The 15,888-nt window shown below is 42.9% G+C and overlaps 2 protein-coding genes across 2 annotated transcripts; both read left to right on the top strand.

Annotated features, from left to right (window-relative positions):
- Positions 1 to 34: 34 nt before the first annotated feature.
- On the top strand, positions 35 to 7,808 carry ensab (endosulfine alpha b). Its single transcript, XM_085803029.1, has 3 exons — positions 35 to 232; positions 2,695 to 2,817; positions 7,537 to 7,808. Exons 1-3 carry the CDS (start codon positions 176 to 178, stop codon positions 7,705 to 7,707), a joined length of 351 nt encoding a protein of 116 aa, XP_085659155.1. The 5' UTR covers positions 35 to 175; the 3' UTR covers positions 7,708 to 7,808.
- A 5,144-nt stretch (positions 7,809 to 12,952) lies between these two features.
- mcl1b (MCL1 apoptosis regulator, BCL2 family member b) lies at positions 12,953 to 15,079 on the top strand. The gene is made up of 3 exons (XM_085803028.1): positions 12,953 to 13,599; positions 14,270 to 14,520; positions 14,745 to 15,079. Exons 1-3 carry the CDS (start codon positions 13,113 to 13,115, stop codon positions 14,859 to 14,861), a joined length of 855 nt encoding a protein of 284 aa, XP_085659154.1. The 5' UTR covers positions 12,953 to 13,112; the 3' UTR covers positions 14,862 to 15,079.
- Positions 15,080 to 15,888: the final 809 nt, after the last annotated feature.

Here is a 15,888-nt window from a genome sequence, read left to right as displayed (position 1 = left end):
CCTCCGATGACGTCACATCTCGTTACGCCATTTTTGTTGGGGAGCAGCAGTAGCAGTCGTGTTCAGAGAAGGAGGATTAGATTCAGCACACAGGTACACATATTATTTAAAACGGCACCGTGTAACAAACGGGGACACCTGCTGCTTGTCTGTCCACCACCACACAACACACACAATGTCGTCAGAAAACCTGGACTCGGACACTCAGGTGGACTACGAGGACGAAAAACAGGTGGGTTTTAATGTCTGACTTGACTGTCTGTCTTGTTTGGATGTTGTTGTGGGCTAACCACCTAGCTAGCATGCTAGTTAGCAGTAAGTGGCTAACCCCCCCCCAGAGAGAGAGAGGAGGAGGAGGAGGAGTGGGAAGAGGTGGAGGAAGGGGGGTCCTGGAAGATAGAGCCGTGATAAAAATGTGTCCACTTCCCTGGATTATTGATTATATATCGGCTATATCAGCTGTCACAAACGCACACAGAGAGGCTACCTTGTATTTTGCCAGTGTGTCACTTTGTTTTGTCTCTTGCCTTGTGTGTCATTGGCTGCCGAGTGCACAGCAGCTCGGGCCTCATTGGTCTGTCCTGCAGGAGGGTGGGGGTGTAGGGGGGTGTGGGGGTCTCCAAACGTGTCACTGAGTGCCGATTAGTCTCCAAATAAAGACATAACGTGGAACAGTCTGATCCCAGTAAAATAAAAACACACACACACACACACCTGCCAACCAAACTACCTCTCCCCCCCTGAGTTACACACGTGTTGTGATTTCCTGTGAGTGACAACAACTGCAGTATGTGTGTGTGTTTGTGTGTCAGTGCTTTAGTATTTTTGCAGTTATACAAACGTATGTGTGTTGTTTTTGTGCACCAAAGATAACTACTACACTGCATCATGTGGGTCACATTTGTTTTGGCTGAGTCTCCTGCTCGAGTTTGTGTTTACATTGCCAGCTGACACAACTTTTATGGCGATAATAAAGCACAATATCTATATTATAGATGGAAATGTAGGGAGAAAATAACTTATAACCTGTATTATCCAATAAAATATCAAAGTTGATAACTGGTTTACTGAACACTTGGTTCATTGTCTCCAACTCAGATGTCGACACACCTATATTGGCTTAAATGCATAATTCTTGCCATAAACATGCACCGACTGGTAATTATGTGCAGTTTTTATCTGACAAACTGAAATCACTCAAACAATTTATTGTGGAAAGTTTTTCCATCTAGGATTTTAGCATATTGAATACTCCATTAGTTTTAAGTGTGGTGGCACTGGAACATGCAGATATAGTGCGGTAGCAATGTGAAGTCAAACTTTGAACCTCCCTAAGGGGATTTCTTTTTTCTTTTTTTCTTTTTCTTTTTACAGCTCTGCATACCAGTTTAAACTCCGTTGTGGAGGTTGCACTAAGAATGTGCAGTTGGATTTGCAGTTTCCCTGCATCGGGGCTGAATATAGTAGCTCATAAATTTCTCGTCATGGACCCAAGTGAATCAGCAGCAGCAGCAGCAGCAGCAGCAGCAGCAGCGCTCTCGGTGCCACACGTCCTCCCTCCCCTCCCCTCCTCCTCGGGGATTCTGTTCATCGGCTTCTGTGTCCTGAGTCACATTTTATCCCTGCCCCAGCAAGCTTTGCAGGCTGAGTGCAATATCTTGTCTGCATAGTGGAAGTAGGTCTGTGCAGCCAGCGCACTTCAGGTGTACGTGCAGGGAGTGTATAAAGGGCCCTTTGGAATTTATGCATAAATAGTTCTGCATGTACTTTTCAGCTATTATTATTATTGCCTGGTGTCGTTCCAGCGTGTATTCATAACACTTGATCCACGCTGTATACACAGAGAGTGTGTCTGATGGCCCAGTTCACTTGCACTTCTCCTGACAGCGACCTGATTGACAGGTATCTGACCAGTTTGACCGGAGTTTGTCAGCAGCAACAGTAACTCATGCGTTGTCTTTGCAAACTTACTTGCCACATCAGGCGTCTGTATCTGTCCCTGCCTGCTGCTGCTGCTGTCATGCCAACGAGAAAGTGTTGTAAACATGACCTCAATTCCCTTAAAAAAAACAAAACAATTAACAGCAGATCATGAGGTTTACTGTAAAATTGCAATGTATGGAAGTCAAAGCATGAACCCCCCAAGCATCGTTATGTCAACATTGACTGAAAATAACAGCATGTAAGAACTTGTTAAGTAATTAACATCACATTTAATGTGGCTTTGTATTAACAAGTAGTGAATTTATGAGCTTTCAGATGTCAGTTATCAACGTGAGCTCTGTTTTGGATGTGTATCTGTGCCGAGCTCTGTCCTCTTCTTGAATCGTTTCCTCTCAGGCAGGATGGTGGTGATATGAGAGGCTGTAACAGAAGAACGTCCATGCTGTGACTCATGCTACCACGAAGCAGCTCCACTTCCCACTAGTCATTGTCGTAGGTCTCAGAGTTGTTGTTTTTTTTTTGTAGTGTATTTGAAGAGTGAAGCGGCCCTGGAGCTCTGGTGTTGTTCTGTTGTCGGAGTCGTAGGGCGACTGTTAATGAGCGGCTGTCAGACAGACAACCAGCTGTTCCACTAAACCAGTTGCGCTTGAAAACTTTTTTTTTTTCTGAAGGTCCAGCCATCCAGGGCCTCTGTGTTTCTTGCAAAAACAAGACTATTCATTTATGTCGGTTTTGTTCTTGTCTCCACAGGACTCCCAGGAGAAGAATGCGAACCCGGTGAAGGCGGAGGAGGCCAAGCTGAAGGCCAAATACCCCGGCCTGGGCCAGAAGCCCGGCGGTTCAGACTTCCTCATGAAGAGACTACAGAAAGGGGTAGGTGAACGGTCGGGGACAGAGTCGTCATAGATGCGATCCGTCAGTGAACCTCTCATCCCATCCCATCCCATCCCATCCCTGCCGGGCCCGTACACAGAAATAACCCCCAAAAATGTCTCAGCTGTCTGGTCCAGGTGATGTTTCTGCACCTGTCATCAGTGGATCTCTCCACTAGTGCTTCTGCTGTCACTGAAGAATCCTTTTGTGAAGCCGAAACACAGCTGCAGGCGACATAACTCGCATTTTAGTTTGCTGTGTCCTCTGGCTTGTTTTGTACTTTTCATGACCCTGTAGAAAATGGACCGTGTTACAGTACATGTTAGGGCTGCCAAACTTCCCCACAAATCAGATTTAAATTTCTAATGCTTCTTATGTTTAATATTCAAATGTTAAAGGGACAACGAGGAGTTTTGGAAAAGCGAAGCGTTTTCACACTACATTTATGAGCCTCCGCGCGCACCGTGAAATTCTTTGACCGGCGCAAGACAGACTCATGTTTTCATTCATCAAGAAGAATTAAAGTCAGAGGTTCGAAGACGATCACATACCGTTGTAGTCCCGACCATAAACGGCGATTCAGCGGGGTTATTCTCATGACTCGCCACGAAACTGAAAGTAAAGAAACGCTGGTCAGCTCGACCAGCATTTCTTCCACCACTAATAGTAACAAAATAACGATAGAGACAAAACGATATATTTATCGAAAATGGGCCCATTAAAGGACAATTCCGGGCGAATTCAACTCAGGGGTGTATTTTCATATCATTTTAGGTCTAAAAGAATGAATCTGAAGATTTTCAGTTTAATCGCTCCTGTTTTGCGGTAGTTGCGTCTGTCCCCGCATCGCCACGGCAGCAATGAATGGGAGTGGATGTAAGTTCCGCTGTTTAGGCTGTTTCCAGCCCTCAAAGCCGCAATTTTTTTCCACAGACAGCGTCAGATGGCTACTCAAACATGCACCGAGAAGTTTATTTACTTCAAGCAAGCCGACATGTTTGTAAAACTAGATCTAACTCAAAGTCTCCCGGAGTCTCGCGCGAGACCCAGTTGCCGTGCGCGGTGTGTTCACATGCAGTGGGAAAAGCTACCGTTTGTGTCATAAACACAGGAATATCAACTCTTTACTTGCTTCAAGTAAAAAAAACTTCTCGGCGCATGTTTGAGTAGCCACCTGACGCTGTCTGTGGAAAAAAATGTACACTTCAAGCAAGTAAAGAGTTGATATTGTGGAAAAAAATTGCGGCTTTGAGGGCTGGAAACAGCCTAAACAGCGGAACTTACATCCACTCCCATTCATTGCTGCCGTGGGGACGCGGGGACAGATGCAACTACCGCAAAACAGGAGCGATTAAACTGAAAATCTTCAGATTCATTCTTTTAGACCTAAAATGATATGAAAATACACCCCAGAGTTGAATTCGCCCGGAATTGTCCTTTAACAAGTGTGGGTAGCGTAGATTCATCCACATTAAAATGAGACTTTTTTATAACCAAATAGAAACTCCTCATTGTCCCTTTAATGTTTTTTTTTTTAGCTCATTATATCCACCTATACCAGCTTATTATTACATCCCACATCCACTAAAGGGCATTCCAGCCAAATCTGTTATGTAACATTTGCAACACACTTATGCTGCATTCACATGCATTCACATGCAGTCCAGCAGACAGCAAACGGCAAGCCGGATGTCATGTTAGTGGACCAGAGAACGACGGTAAAACTTGGGGGAAGCCAGCAAAAAATACTGAGTTCAAATATTTTAACTTTTGCCGTCTGCCGCGATGGTATCCTCAACCGAACGTGACGTATGAGTACGAGTTTGGTGACGTGTCTTGCCGTTGTGCCGTGCCGTCAGACAGTTTGTTTGTTTTTTACCGTTCCGTCCAGCGGCATTTGCCCTTTACCGTCTGCCGTCTGCTAGACTCCATGTGAACGCAGCATTAATATAAAACTTCAAGAAGAGAAATCGAAATATTATAAGTAGTGGTGCAACGGATCACAGTTGATCCGTGATCAGTACGCAAATAGTGCACGGATCGATCGATAAAAAAAAGGAAATAAACGGGCAATTAAAAAAACTCTGCTCGTATATTTGAAACTGCAGCTCTACATTGCGCACAATAACAACAAAATAGTTTGTTTTATCAATATGTTTAGTAAAGTAAAGTAAAGTATGCCTTTATTCATCCCACGACGGGGAAATTCGCAAGGTTACAGCAGCAGTACATACAAACAAACACATTCACACATGCCGTGCACAGTGTGGTGGACTGGTAAAAAAATATAAATATAGATATTTATAAATATAGGGCAACCAAGATATTAAACAAGATATAAAACTTCCCGAACATTGCGACGCACAACGTTAATCCACCTTCAAATGTTTTCATTTTTTAAATAATTTGAATTCTGTTTGAATAGCGAAGTTCGTTCTGGCAGCACTAGTACATGTTCTGATGTCTCTGTCACATCTAAAACAGTATGTGTCCCTCACGTCCATGAGCTTTATACTCAGTCCTATAGGTGTGATATCCATTGATGCACAGAACACATTTATTTCCCAGGATCCAACATCAGCGGACAGGTTCAGCCACGGTCATACATATAAAATACAACAGCCGACTGTTTTTTTTTTGTATTTTATTTATTTCAGATGTGAACAGCAGGGCAGAGCACCAAAGAAATATCATCACTCACTCTCTTTCCTTTCTCACTTTTCCTCTACTGGAAAAACTGTTGCTCTCCCCACCTACACGCAACTGTACTGTGTATGCTACAGAGAAGCTGCACCTCTAGAGAGACTGGTTGAAAGTCCTTCTGGGAAATCACTGGCTTAGGAGTAGGAGTAGCCGAGGAGAAGCTGCAGGGGAAAGCCAACAAGTAAATTGCAGCACTTTATCACAAGAGACCTCACCGGAGAATGATGATGATATCAAGCACAGCGACAGCGAGAGAATCTGAGAGCGGACTTTCCTTCTTTTATTTTATTTTATTTTTGTGTGTGTGTGTGTCTGTGTGTGCTAAAGTCAAAAGATGATCAAATCTAAATTAATCTTTTTCATCCGTTTCCTGTTTTATCTTCTGACTGTGATAACTCTTCCTGTTCTGGCTGTCAGAGGATCTGTTTCTAATGTGATTCAAGTTGAAGCGATGGACTGGATGAAATCTGGTCCGTGCAGATTGATGTTTTGCATTGCAGGAAATTTCATACTAAATTTCAGAGTTTGGCCCTTTATTATGGGGTGTGTGACTGACTGTGCACGAGGCTCCTGCAGGAGAAACATGCAAAAGGGTCAAATTCAGAACAGCAGAAGCCTTATATGAACTCAAGTACTGGGTTTATCCTCCATGTCCTGCACAGTATTCACAACAGGAGCAGTTACATGAACCTGTAACTCTTTTATTGCACACGTAACTGCATGTATGTACAGGTGCATCTCAATAAATGATACTGAACCAGACTAAGAGACAATTTAAAGATGAGCTATGCAGGATTTTTACCTAAACTATGCTTCATTCTTTCCTTAATTAACCAGCTCCAGAGTCCTAGTTCTGGTTAAATCAATGACTTGTAGCTAGTTCTAGGGAGAATGGAGGCTCTCTGCCTTCCACCTAGCGTCTCTTGGCTGAAAACCAACCTTGTAAGATCAGAGCCTCCGACCCGGTGTCCCAGCTCTCGTCTCTGCGGCAACGCCACACAAACGTAACACACCCCGTAACCCGTAATCTCTTGTTTATGACAGATAAGACTAGAAAAATATACACATGGTAACATGGTAGATGATAAATAACGTTATCCAAGAGACCAGACTTCCCCTTTCAGGGCTGCAGACTGCCCCTAAATGGAGGCATTAAGTACATTTTTCGTCTACTTGTGCATGTGCAACCAGTAAATTGGCCGTTTTGTTTTGTTGTGAAACATGGAAGAGGAAATTCAAAGAAACTGGCCATTTCAGGTGTCAGACCAATCTGTGTGAGGGTCATGAATAAAAAGAAAATGTGAATATTTGTTTTGATTTACGTCAATTTACAGTGTGCGCCCCTAAAATTTAAAGTTAGGCGGCCACTGTGCTCCTTGTAAATAAAGTTAGTCTGGAGCCCTGCCTTTAAAGGCTCAGGAAATCACAATGTGACACAATTAGGTTACAATACTGAACTTTTTAACGTAATTCAAATGTTTTGAGATACTGAATTTGGGGTTTTCATTAGATGTAAGACAAAATCATTAAAGTTAAAGCGAAACTATGTAAGTCTAGTTGCTTTTCTTCTGTGTTACTAACCCTCCTCTCGGCCATGTGCATTTGTTTTTAACCAAGCCGGTGAGAAATCAACCAGTAGAGCGGTGCATAACATTATATATCATCTACGATGTGTATATTTGTGTAGTCTTATCTGTCATAAACAAGAGATTATGGGTTGCCGGGCGCGTTTGTTGGTTGGTTTTCAGCCAAGAAAAGCTAGACGGCAGGCAGACACTCTCCGAGTTCAAAGTCATTTATTTAACCATCACAATAACTCCGAAGCTGTTTAATTGAGGTGAAAATGTAGCATAGTTAAGGTAAAAATCCTGCATAGTTCCTCTTTAAAGGGAGTAAAGACCTGAAATATTTCACTATTTGAATTGAACTAAACTGAAATAAATGAACTTTTCCATGATCTTCTCATTCATTGCGATGCCCCTGTCCTCTTCTCTCTTCTCTCTCCCCCTCCCACAGCAAAAGTACTTTGACTCGGGCGACTACAACATGGCCAAGGCCAAGATGAAGAACAAGCAGCTTCCCGTGGCGGGGCCCGACAAGAACCTGGTGACCGGCGACCACATTCCCACGCCGCAGGACCTGCCCCAGAGGAAGTCCTCCTTGGTGACCAGCAAGCTAGCCGGCTAGCCTTCATCATCACCATCACCACCACCACCGCTACCACCACCACCACACCCCTCTGTCCTCCCTGGGGTTCAGGGCAAAGGTCCTTCCTCCTCCTCCTCCTCCTCCTCCTCTTCTTCCTCCTCACCTCACCTGTCTCTCTGATATGTCAACCCCTCCCTCCTTCCCTCACCCCTCCCTCCCTCTTCCTCCTCCTCCTCATCCTCCCCAGACACCACTGGCTTTAACATATCGGGCAGAGTTGTATAAATGTAACTCCATTTGCTTGTCTGTGGGTGTGGGTGTGGGGGTGGGAGGTTTTTTAACGGCCCCACGAGGTTGCGGCCGGTCTCTGCCTTCTTCTTCCCGCCACGCACAGCTCTGCCCCCCCTCCCTCTCCCTCTCCCTCTCCCCCCTCCACCCCTCATCTGTACCACTCTGCTCTACCGCCATGTCTTGGGGGTTTCTGTCTCTTCCCAAGATGCATCACAGTTAGGTGTGTGTGTCATCATCATCAGACAGGCAGGCAGGCAGGGGGTTGGCTGGATGGATGGGGTGAGTTAATGCACTTTGTATTCTGTATAGTATGGTTTTTTTTGTTGGTTTCTTGTTTTTTTGCATCATGAATGACACCAAAATAATGTGTGTAAGTGAGGGAGTTACTGTAGGAGGAACCATGATGGCAGCGCGTCGTCGTTCTTTATGGTCTTCTTCTTTATGTTCCCTTCCTACGCTGGTGGCTGGCTGGCTGCTGGGGGCTGGAGGAAGAAGAGGAAAAGGAGGAGGAGGAGGAAGAGGAGGAGGATGTATATGAATAATTGCTTGCATACCAAATCTGTGGTGAGGGAGGGAGGGATCGAGTCATCCATGTTGGAGGGGTAAAAATGAACGGAGGGGCATTGTCCTTTCATCTCATCCTTTCGGTCACCTTTCGTCGAACAAAAAAAACCAGAGGTCATGTGCTCACAGCTCAGCCAAACGGAGAGATGATGAAACGTCACTTCTCTCTCTCTCTTTCTCTCTTTTTCTCTTTCTCTCTCTCTCTCTCTCTATGCTCATGTTGCTTTAAATCTCGACTCCCTTTCCACTCCTCTTCTCTCTCTCTCTCTCTCTCTCTCTCTAAATATGCTGCATGATTGTAACATGTAACAAACAACAAACATACAAAAAAAAAAAGGAAATTGTGCGGACATTTGCTTACATGAGGCCCTGAAATGTCCATCGTCACACTTCCGTCTTTCCTTTTTTTTATTTAATTTTCTTATTTTTTTTGCTGTCTTGACAATCCATGTACACACACACTCTTGTTTGCAGCCCAGGGGATGAGGGTGGGGGGGGGGGCATTAGGGTGGGGGGGGCAGGAGCCAGCTGAGTGTTTCCTCGTTTGATTTTTTTTTTTTTTTTTTTGTGTAAAGGCTGGGAACCCCGCCAATCTCTTGAGTTCATTCTTAGTTTGGTTGCCGTTGAGTTGCATCAAGATGTGTGTTTACTATGAGCCTAAAAGATTTGTGGTGGAGGATGGAGAGGGGGGCGGGGTGGGGGGGAAATAGGGGGGACGAAGCACCCCACATAGAGTATATATATATATGCTTCTGTAAATAATACTCCATCCACACAAAAAAGGAAAAAAAAAAAGCAGGTAATTGGTGATGAGCTCAGCGCTTTAAAGGAACCGGGAGCCAACGAGCGAGCCTGACAGAAACGGTAGAAACGCTAAATCAACTCGCTTTTTTTTTTTTCGGGGAGGGGGGTGGGGGATTTACAACCTGGGATTTCTGGCTTGGAAACTCTAACGCTTTTACCAACTGAGCCAGATTTCATACAGCAGCAGCAGCAGCAGACAGAGACGCTGTGGATGCACATGTCTTTCCGATTGTGTCTCTTACCATCTATCTAATCATCTGGCTCACATTTGTGCTGCTGTGTGTGTGGGACGGGGCAGACTGCAGGGCTTCACCCCCCCTCCCTTTACCCCCTCACCCTTCCACCCACCCTCTGTGTTTGCACTCTGCATGACGATATGAGCAGTGACGATGATGTGACCTCCCGACGAGACGACACATCGTTTTTACCCCGCTGCTGCTGCTTAAAGGTTATAGCGTTGAGTCACATGACTGCTGTATCCCAACCAACCACCACCACCACCACCATCATCATCATCATCATCATCATCAGCCTTCACAGTCGTGTCCCTCAGTGTCACATGTTGCAGTATATAAAAATAGTTTTCAGACATTTGGGAATGACTTATTCTTGCTGCTTGTCGAAGCTTAAAAAAAAGGAAAAAATGAACCTAATATTCTCATTTTCTGGGAGAAGATATACTATGTAGTTTTAACACTTTTGAGATTAAATATCACAGACACAGAAGTAGTGGTTCCCTAGATATCCAAACACTACTTCCCCACCCGTAGACGAACACGGACGTCTGCTCCCTAGATCAGTCGGTGTCCCTTTTAATTCCCACACTGACACACTACACCACGGATGGATCTGTGTCAAGCAGCAGGAGCAACCTGTTCACCACAGGTGTCGGCCCCCCGGCCAGCTGAGCTCCCCCCTGCGTCGTCGTCGTCGTCGTTGTCGTCATCGTCGTCGCACGTCGTCGGCTTAAAGTGGGACACTGCATGCCTGCGGGATGTGCTCACTCTTAACACTTGGCAAAAAAAAGCAGAGGGAGCTTTTATAACACATGGTTGAAAGTGGTTCAGCCTCTGAAGCTCCGATCTGCAAATCATCTGCAGAGTCTGGACGACGTGCTCTGCTCTGTCTGCACATTATTTAGGAATCTAAAGAAAAATGAAATAAAACTGGATGCCAACGATCTCTCTTTGTGTAATAATACAGCTTCAGGGAACCTTCGTTATTAATATTAAATAAATGAATAACTAAACGCACACTCCACACCACCTATAGGCTTTAGGCCATTTCTTTTTTCTTTTTTTTTTAGGGTGCATGCACCGTTACATCCTTCAACCACCTCATTTTTAAAAATGTGTCAAATTTTTTTGCAGTGGGTGAAAGAGAACCGACCTGTGTGCGTATGTGCTTGTTTTTCTGGTGTTGTATGAATGCACTGCTGCTTCTCTCTGTTTTCCAGCCATCATTGTAAATAGATTTTCAACAGGAAGGGATTTTTTTTTTGTGTGTGTGTGTGTGTTTTATTTTTTTCTTCCCCCCTCCAACCGCTTTTCACTCTTTCAAAGCCTGAGCTGTTTCTGATTCAATGGTTCCTCTCCTCCTTTTCAGTTTTAACACTACTTCTGCTCTATCTTAGTGTATTGCAGAGGCCATGTGAATCTGTATCATATGAAAATATTATGTAAATGCTGCTGATTCAAAGACAAATCTAAAAAGAGATGATAACCCTGTAAAGAACGCCTGTCCCACTCTCTCGTCTTCTTCTTCCCACCCGACTAATCTCTGTTGAAGAGTCCTGCAGCTCCTGTGGCAAAGTCGATTGCAGTTTCAGACTGTGGTTGAATTAAAAAAAACAATCCTACCCTTCAATTTGATGCAACTTAAAGTCTGGCCAGAGCTTAAAAGAAAAGTCTGGGATGCTTTATGTCACAGAACGGACCATTTATCAACCTGTTATGTTTATAAGAAAAACAAAAAAGCCCACAGTTTCCTGTTTTTTTTAACAAGATTGTTAAAAGAAAATGGGCGAATAAGCTACAACACGTTCTATGAAAACAACAGTGGACAGGAGTTCTTGAATGCTACTTGATGTTTTGGCTTTGCACGGAGCAGTTCAACGAGAGGGAAAAATAGCAGGGTATATGTTTCGAAAACCCAACTCACAGGGTGTCTCTCGTTCAGCTATGTTATAAACACGTGCCAGAATGTATAAAGAAATGACAGGCTGTTTGCTCTGAAGTACTTTTGTGCTGCTTTTACCTTAATCTGTTTTTCTTGTTGTTTTGCAAATCAATGTTTTGTTTTGTTTTGTTTTGTTTCTGTTTTTTTTTGTTTTTCTTGTGTTCTCTTATCGCATAATTAGTATATTTGATCCTGGCCCATGATAACTGCAGGGAAATCAGAGGCACCCTTGCTTCCAAGGAAACAAAATAAATAAAATAAAATAAAATACAAAAAAAATAATAATAAGGGTTTACATGAAAAAGAGGATGACTGGAGAACACAGGAATGATTTTAACAATTCAGAAAGTACAGGAGTACTTGGAATGTGTCAGATGTGTGGGAGTAGGTGAAAGGATTTTTGTCAGTATTTGAAATAAACTTTTACATTAATAACATTTCCTTGTCTTTTTTTTTTCATTAGCCTACCACTAGTGTGTGTATGTGTGGTGAAACCATGCCTAACCAAAGTCTCAGGGTGTACAACCTCCTACTGACCACGAGGGGGAAGCACAAACCATCATATCTAAGCTATCTTCCTCTTTCTCTCTATTGATCAGAAACTTCCGGGTATTTCCAGCATTTTCAACAGTGAATGGAAATTTTTCAACTTGCGTATAATAAACCGCAGCCGTAAATATTACAACCTATGTGGATGATGATGACAGACCCGTTATTCATACACCGGAGGAAATGATTCAATAAAGCCTCATGATAACGTAAACTATTAGATGCCAATGTGTTGTGGCAGTGACGTTTTATTTAATATACTGCAGTAAAATTTCATTTCATTCGTTTGTTTTTCCTTGTTAGTCAATGATAGGAACAATGTCGGTGGGATCAAAGATTTTCATTATTTGTCTAGCCTAAATGTGAACATATCAACTGACTTATGCCACAAATTGAGTTTTTTATTTTAAATATATATATTAGAAAAGTGACAATCTATGTGTTAATCTATTTTATTTCATAAACAAAATTAAAACACATCATAAATGCTATAATAAGATTATGACTGTCGTTTTTGTTATTACTGATGACGCCCTTATCATTTCCTTCTGTAAAATTCGTCGGAACATAGATAGCCTTCAAAATAAAAATAAAATTAAAAAAACACCACAAATGAATCGAAATCATAATCTTTATAATATATTTGTTTTACATGACATCTCTCCTCCTCCTTTCAATTTTCTTTTTCTTTTCTCTTTTCATTTTTCCTACTTTCGTTCTTCTCTTTTGCTGTTTTAAAAACAAACAAATAAACATACAGGTTTGAATGGACGTTCGTTTTGGAATGGGGGCGGGGAGGGAGGCGTGCTGACGTATCATGACGCACGCCATATATGGAAGCGGATGCCGATTACGTAGAATTCTTAATATAAACGGAGGATCGGAGGCTCTTCACTTCCGTTCCTTGGCCACCCTGTCATGGACTATGAGTGAACGTTAGGGAACAGGCTAGCTTTTTTGTTTTAACACACGGGCTAGCTTTGAATCTCTGTTTTAAGCAAATTTTTTTTCTCTAACGGAACTAATTACAAACAAGCTTCAACTAAAGTAAATTCAACATGAGTCTTTTTCAGTCAATTCCGAAGAAAGCCGCTCTGGATTTCGCGAACCTTTGCATCTGTCGCCAAAATGGCGTCGTCTGGGATGAATCCGCGGACTCTTTGCCGCAGATCTCCGTAGCAGCCACTACAATAGACTCTCGCAACGGGAATATGTCAAACGAAACTGCCCGACGGCCGAAGAATCTGGACGTCAACAAGTCAAATGGTTTTGTTGCAGCAATGAAAAGTAATAGTCAGCAGCAGGAGGACAGCGACGTGGACGACGGTTCTCTGCCGTGTACTCCGCAGATGGAGACCGACAGCGACAGCGACGTGTCCCACAGCGGAGACGAAGCGCTAGAGGCCGATACGAGGCAGCTCATGAGCCAGGCCATGATTCACTTTACCGGGCGGTCTGTGTCGAGGAGGACGGAACACAAAGCACTACAAACCATGAAGAGAGTTGTCAACGACGTGTTGGATAAACACAGATACGCATACAACGGTATGTAACGTAGCCTAAATGTTGTTGGAGTTTATTACAAAGAGACATGAGGCTAGTAGTGGGCCTTGAACTCATAAAGATACTACAACTTACTGGTTCTTATTGTATTATGTATGTATATTATATAACCTTAACCCTTATTATATTTAATTTAACTCCTCAGGATTTAAAATGTGAATTTTTACGACTATTTTTTTGTCAGTTGGAGCTGTAACGCTAGGCCTTTATTTCATCCTGAGTAGACAAGGAAGTAGGGGCGATAAATAAAAGGTAATGAACTTTATTTGTGTCGCACCTTTCCAAACACAGTTATAAAGTGCTTTACAGAACAAGTTAAAATAATATGGTCAACAAAAACATTAAAAAACAGAAAACCTAATCTTCGTTTACACTTTTATCTGAGTGAGATAAATAAAACAAAGTCAGGATAAAAGTATAAAACCGTAATCAATGGAGGAACAATTAGTCCTGAAAATACAGATAGAGAACACAATAGAATAAGTGAAATAAATTTAGATAAAGGATAAAATAGAAATTTAACCCACATATCAGACATGTATAAGTCAGCTCAGCTAAGTGTGCTGCTCTGTAAAGTCGCCATATTGTCACTTTTTGATGCTTACATAAGGAGAGAGATAGATTTCTGACAGGTTTTTATTTTTTTTCCCAGGTATGGTCAAGAAGCTGTCACTGGACAACAGAGGCGATGATGTGAGGTTTGTGGGCTCCGTAGCCAAGAGCCTGTTCGGGGACGGGACCACAAACTGGGGCCGCATCGCCAGCCTGGTGGCCTTCGGGGCGGTGGTGTGTCAGCACTTGAAAGACACGGGCCGGGAGAACTGTGTGGAGTCTGTGGGGGAGGAAATCTCCAAATACCTGCTCACAGAACAGCGAGAATGGCTGGTGAAGAATAACTCTTGGGTAAGTTAATGAGCTCTGAGTAATGGCTGAATGACAGGGTGGAGGAACAAACATTAAAAAAAAAACTGTACTGATTGCATAACTGCCTTCATTGTGCAATAAAAAAAAGCTTATGTGTCCAGTGAACATAGACCTTTGTCACCACCACCACCATCATCATCATCATCCCATCTGTCGGCAACGCTTTGATCTGATGTTAAAGTTTTTGTTTGCTTGTTTTACAGGAGGGGTTTGTGCAGTTCTTCAGAGTAGTAGACCCAGAATCGACAGTGAGGAACACACTCATGGCTGTTGCTGGATTTGCAGGAATCGGCGCCACACTGGCCCTGTTGATCAGGTGAATTGGACTTTTATTGAAGTTCTGAAATGGACTCAATTGAGGTTCATTCTGGCTCAAAGGAAGATGGGGAATGCAATTGCATCTCTGAAAGATGGATCGCTCCTGGCCTCCCCTTCTGGCACAATCAGAAATAAGAACTTTTTTTTCCTCCTCTGGTTTTGTTCTGGTGTACAAAAGTTTGATTTAGGTTTTTTATTTAATTTACAAAGATCTATTTTTATAATGTACAACATTGTTTATATATACATACTATGCAAATTGAAAAATAGAAAAGTACCTGGTTTCTCAGTTGAGCTGATTTGTTTTGTTTTTTCTTTTGAATTCTTCTGTGACTTTAAAGCGATTTCTCGAGCAAACTCAGAGCCAGGGAGCTTGTATTTTGCGAAGTCCAGGTCAAAGCAGGAAGGAGAAAAAAGTGCATCTTTTCCGCTGTCATGCAGACATGAAGCCCATTTCCATAGAGCCCATTCACAATGCTTGGATCGTTTGTATGGAAAGTTTATCCATGCACAAGATGGGGGAGGGGTGGATTTGCATGCGTGCAGCTCCATTTCCCTCCCATATGAAAATGTTTTGGGACTCAGGAGCAGCCACATACGTACAGGACTTTCGACCACACACAGCAGACTAGCACAGACCAGGAGCTGTTGGAGAAGCACAACAAAGACTGTACATGTCTTGTGGAAAGATGCAGCTTGGGCTCTTCGATTGCACCAGAGAAGACAGTGGAAAAAATCAGCAATGATGCTGTTTAGACACAGTTGTAAACTAAACCGCATTTGTGTATATAAAATAAATGACAGAAATATAATTTACATGACTTGACCTTTCTGATACTGTCTTTGTGTTGAGGGACTTTTTCTTTTTTCAGCAGACAGAGGTTACATTCACACTCTGCACTAATTCTGTTGTGCTGACATGAATCACCTCTCACAAACTGAAGTTTTAACACCTCCGCACTTGTCAACCCTTTGATCTTCTTTTATTCACACCACAACCCAGGGCCAGAGCGATAGGCTGGCGGTTCC

This window comes from Trachurus japonicus, chromosome 16, assembly GCF_045865225.1.
Source record: "Trachurus japonicus isolate A0001 chromosome 16, Traja_1.0".
In the NCBI taxonomy this organism is placed as follows: Eukaryota; Metazoa; Chordata; class Actinopteri; order Carangiformes; family Carangidae; genus Trachurus; species Trachurus japonicus.
The sequence above is the reverse complement of the archived record's forward strand: the minus strand, read 5'-3'. Positions and strand labels throughout refer to the sequence as shown.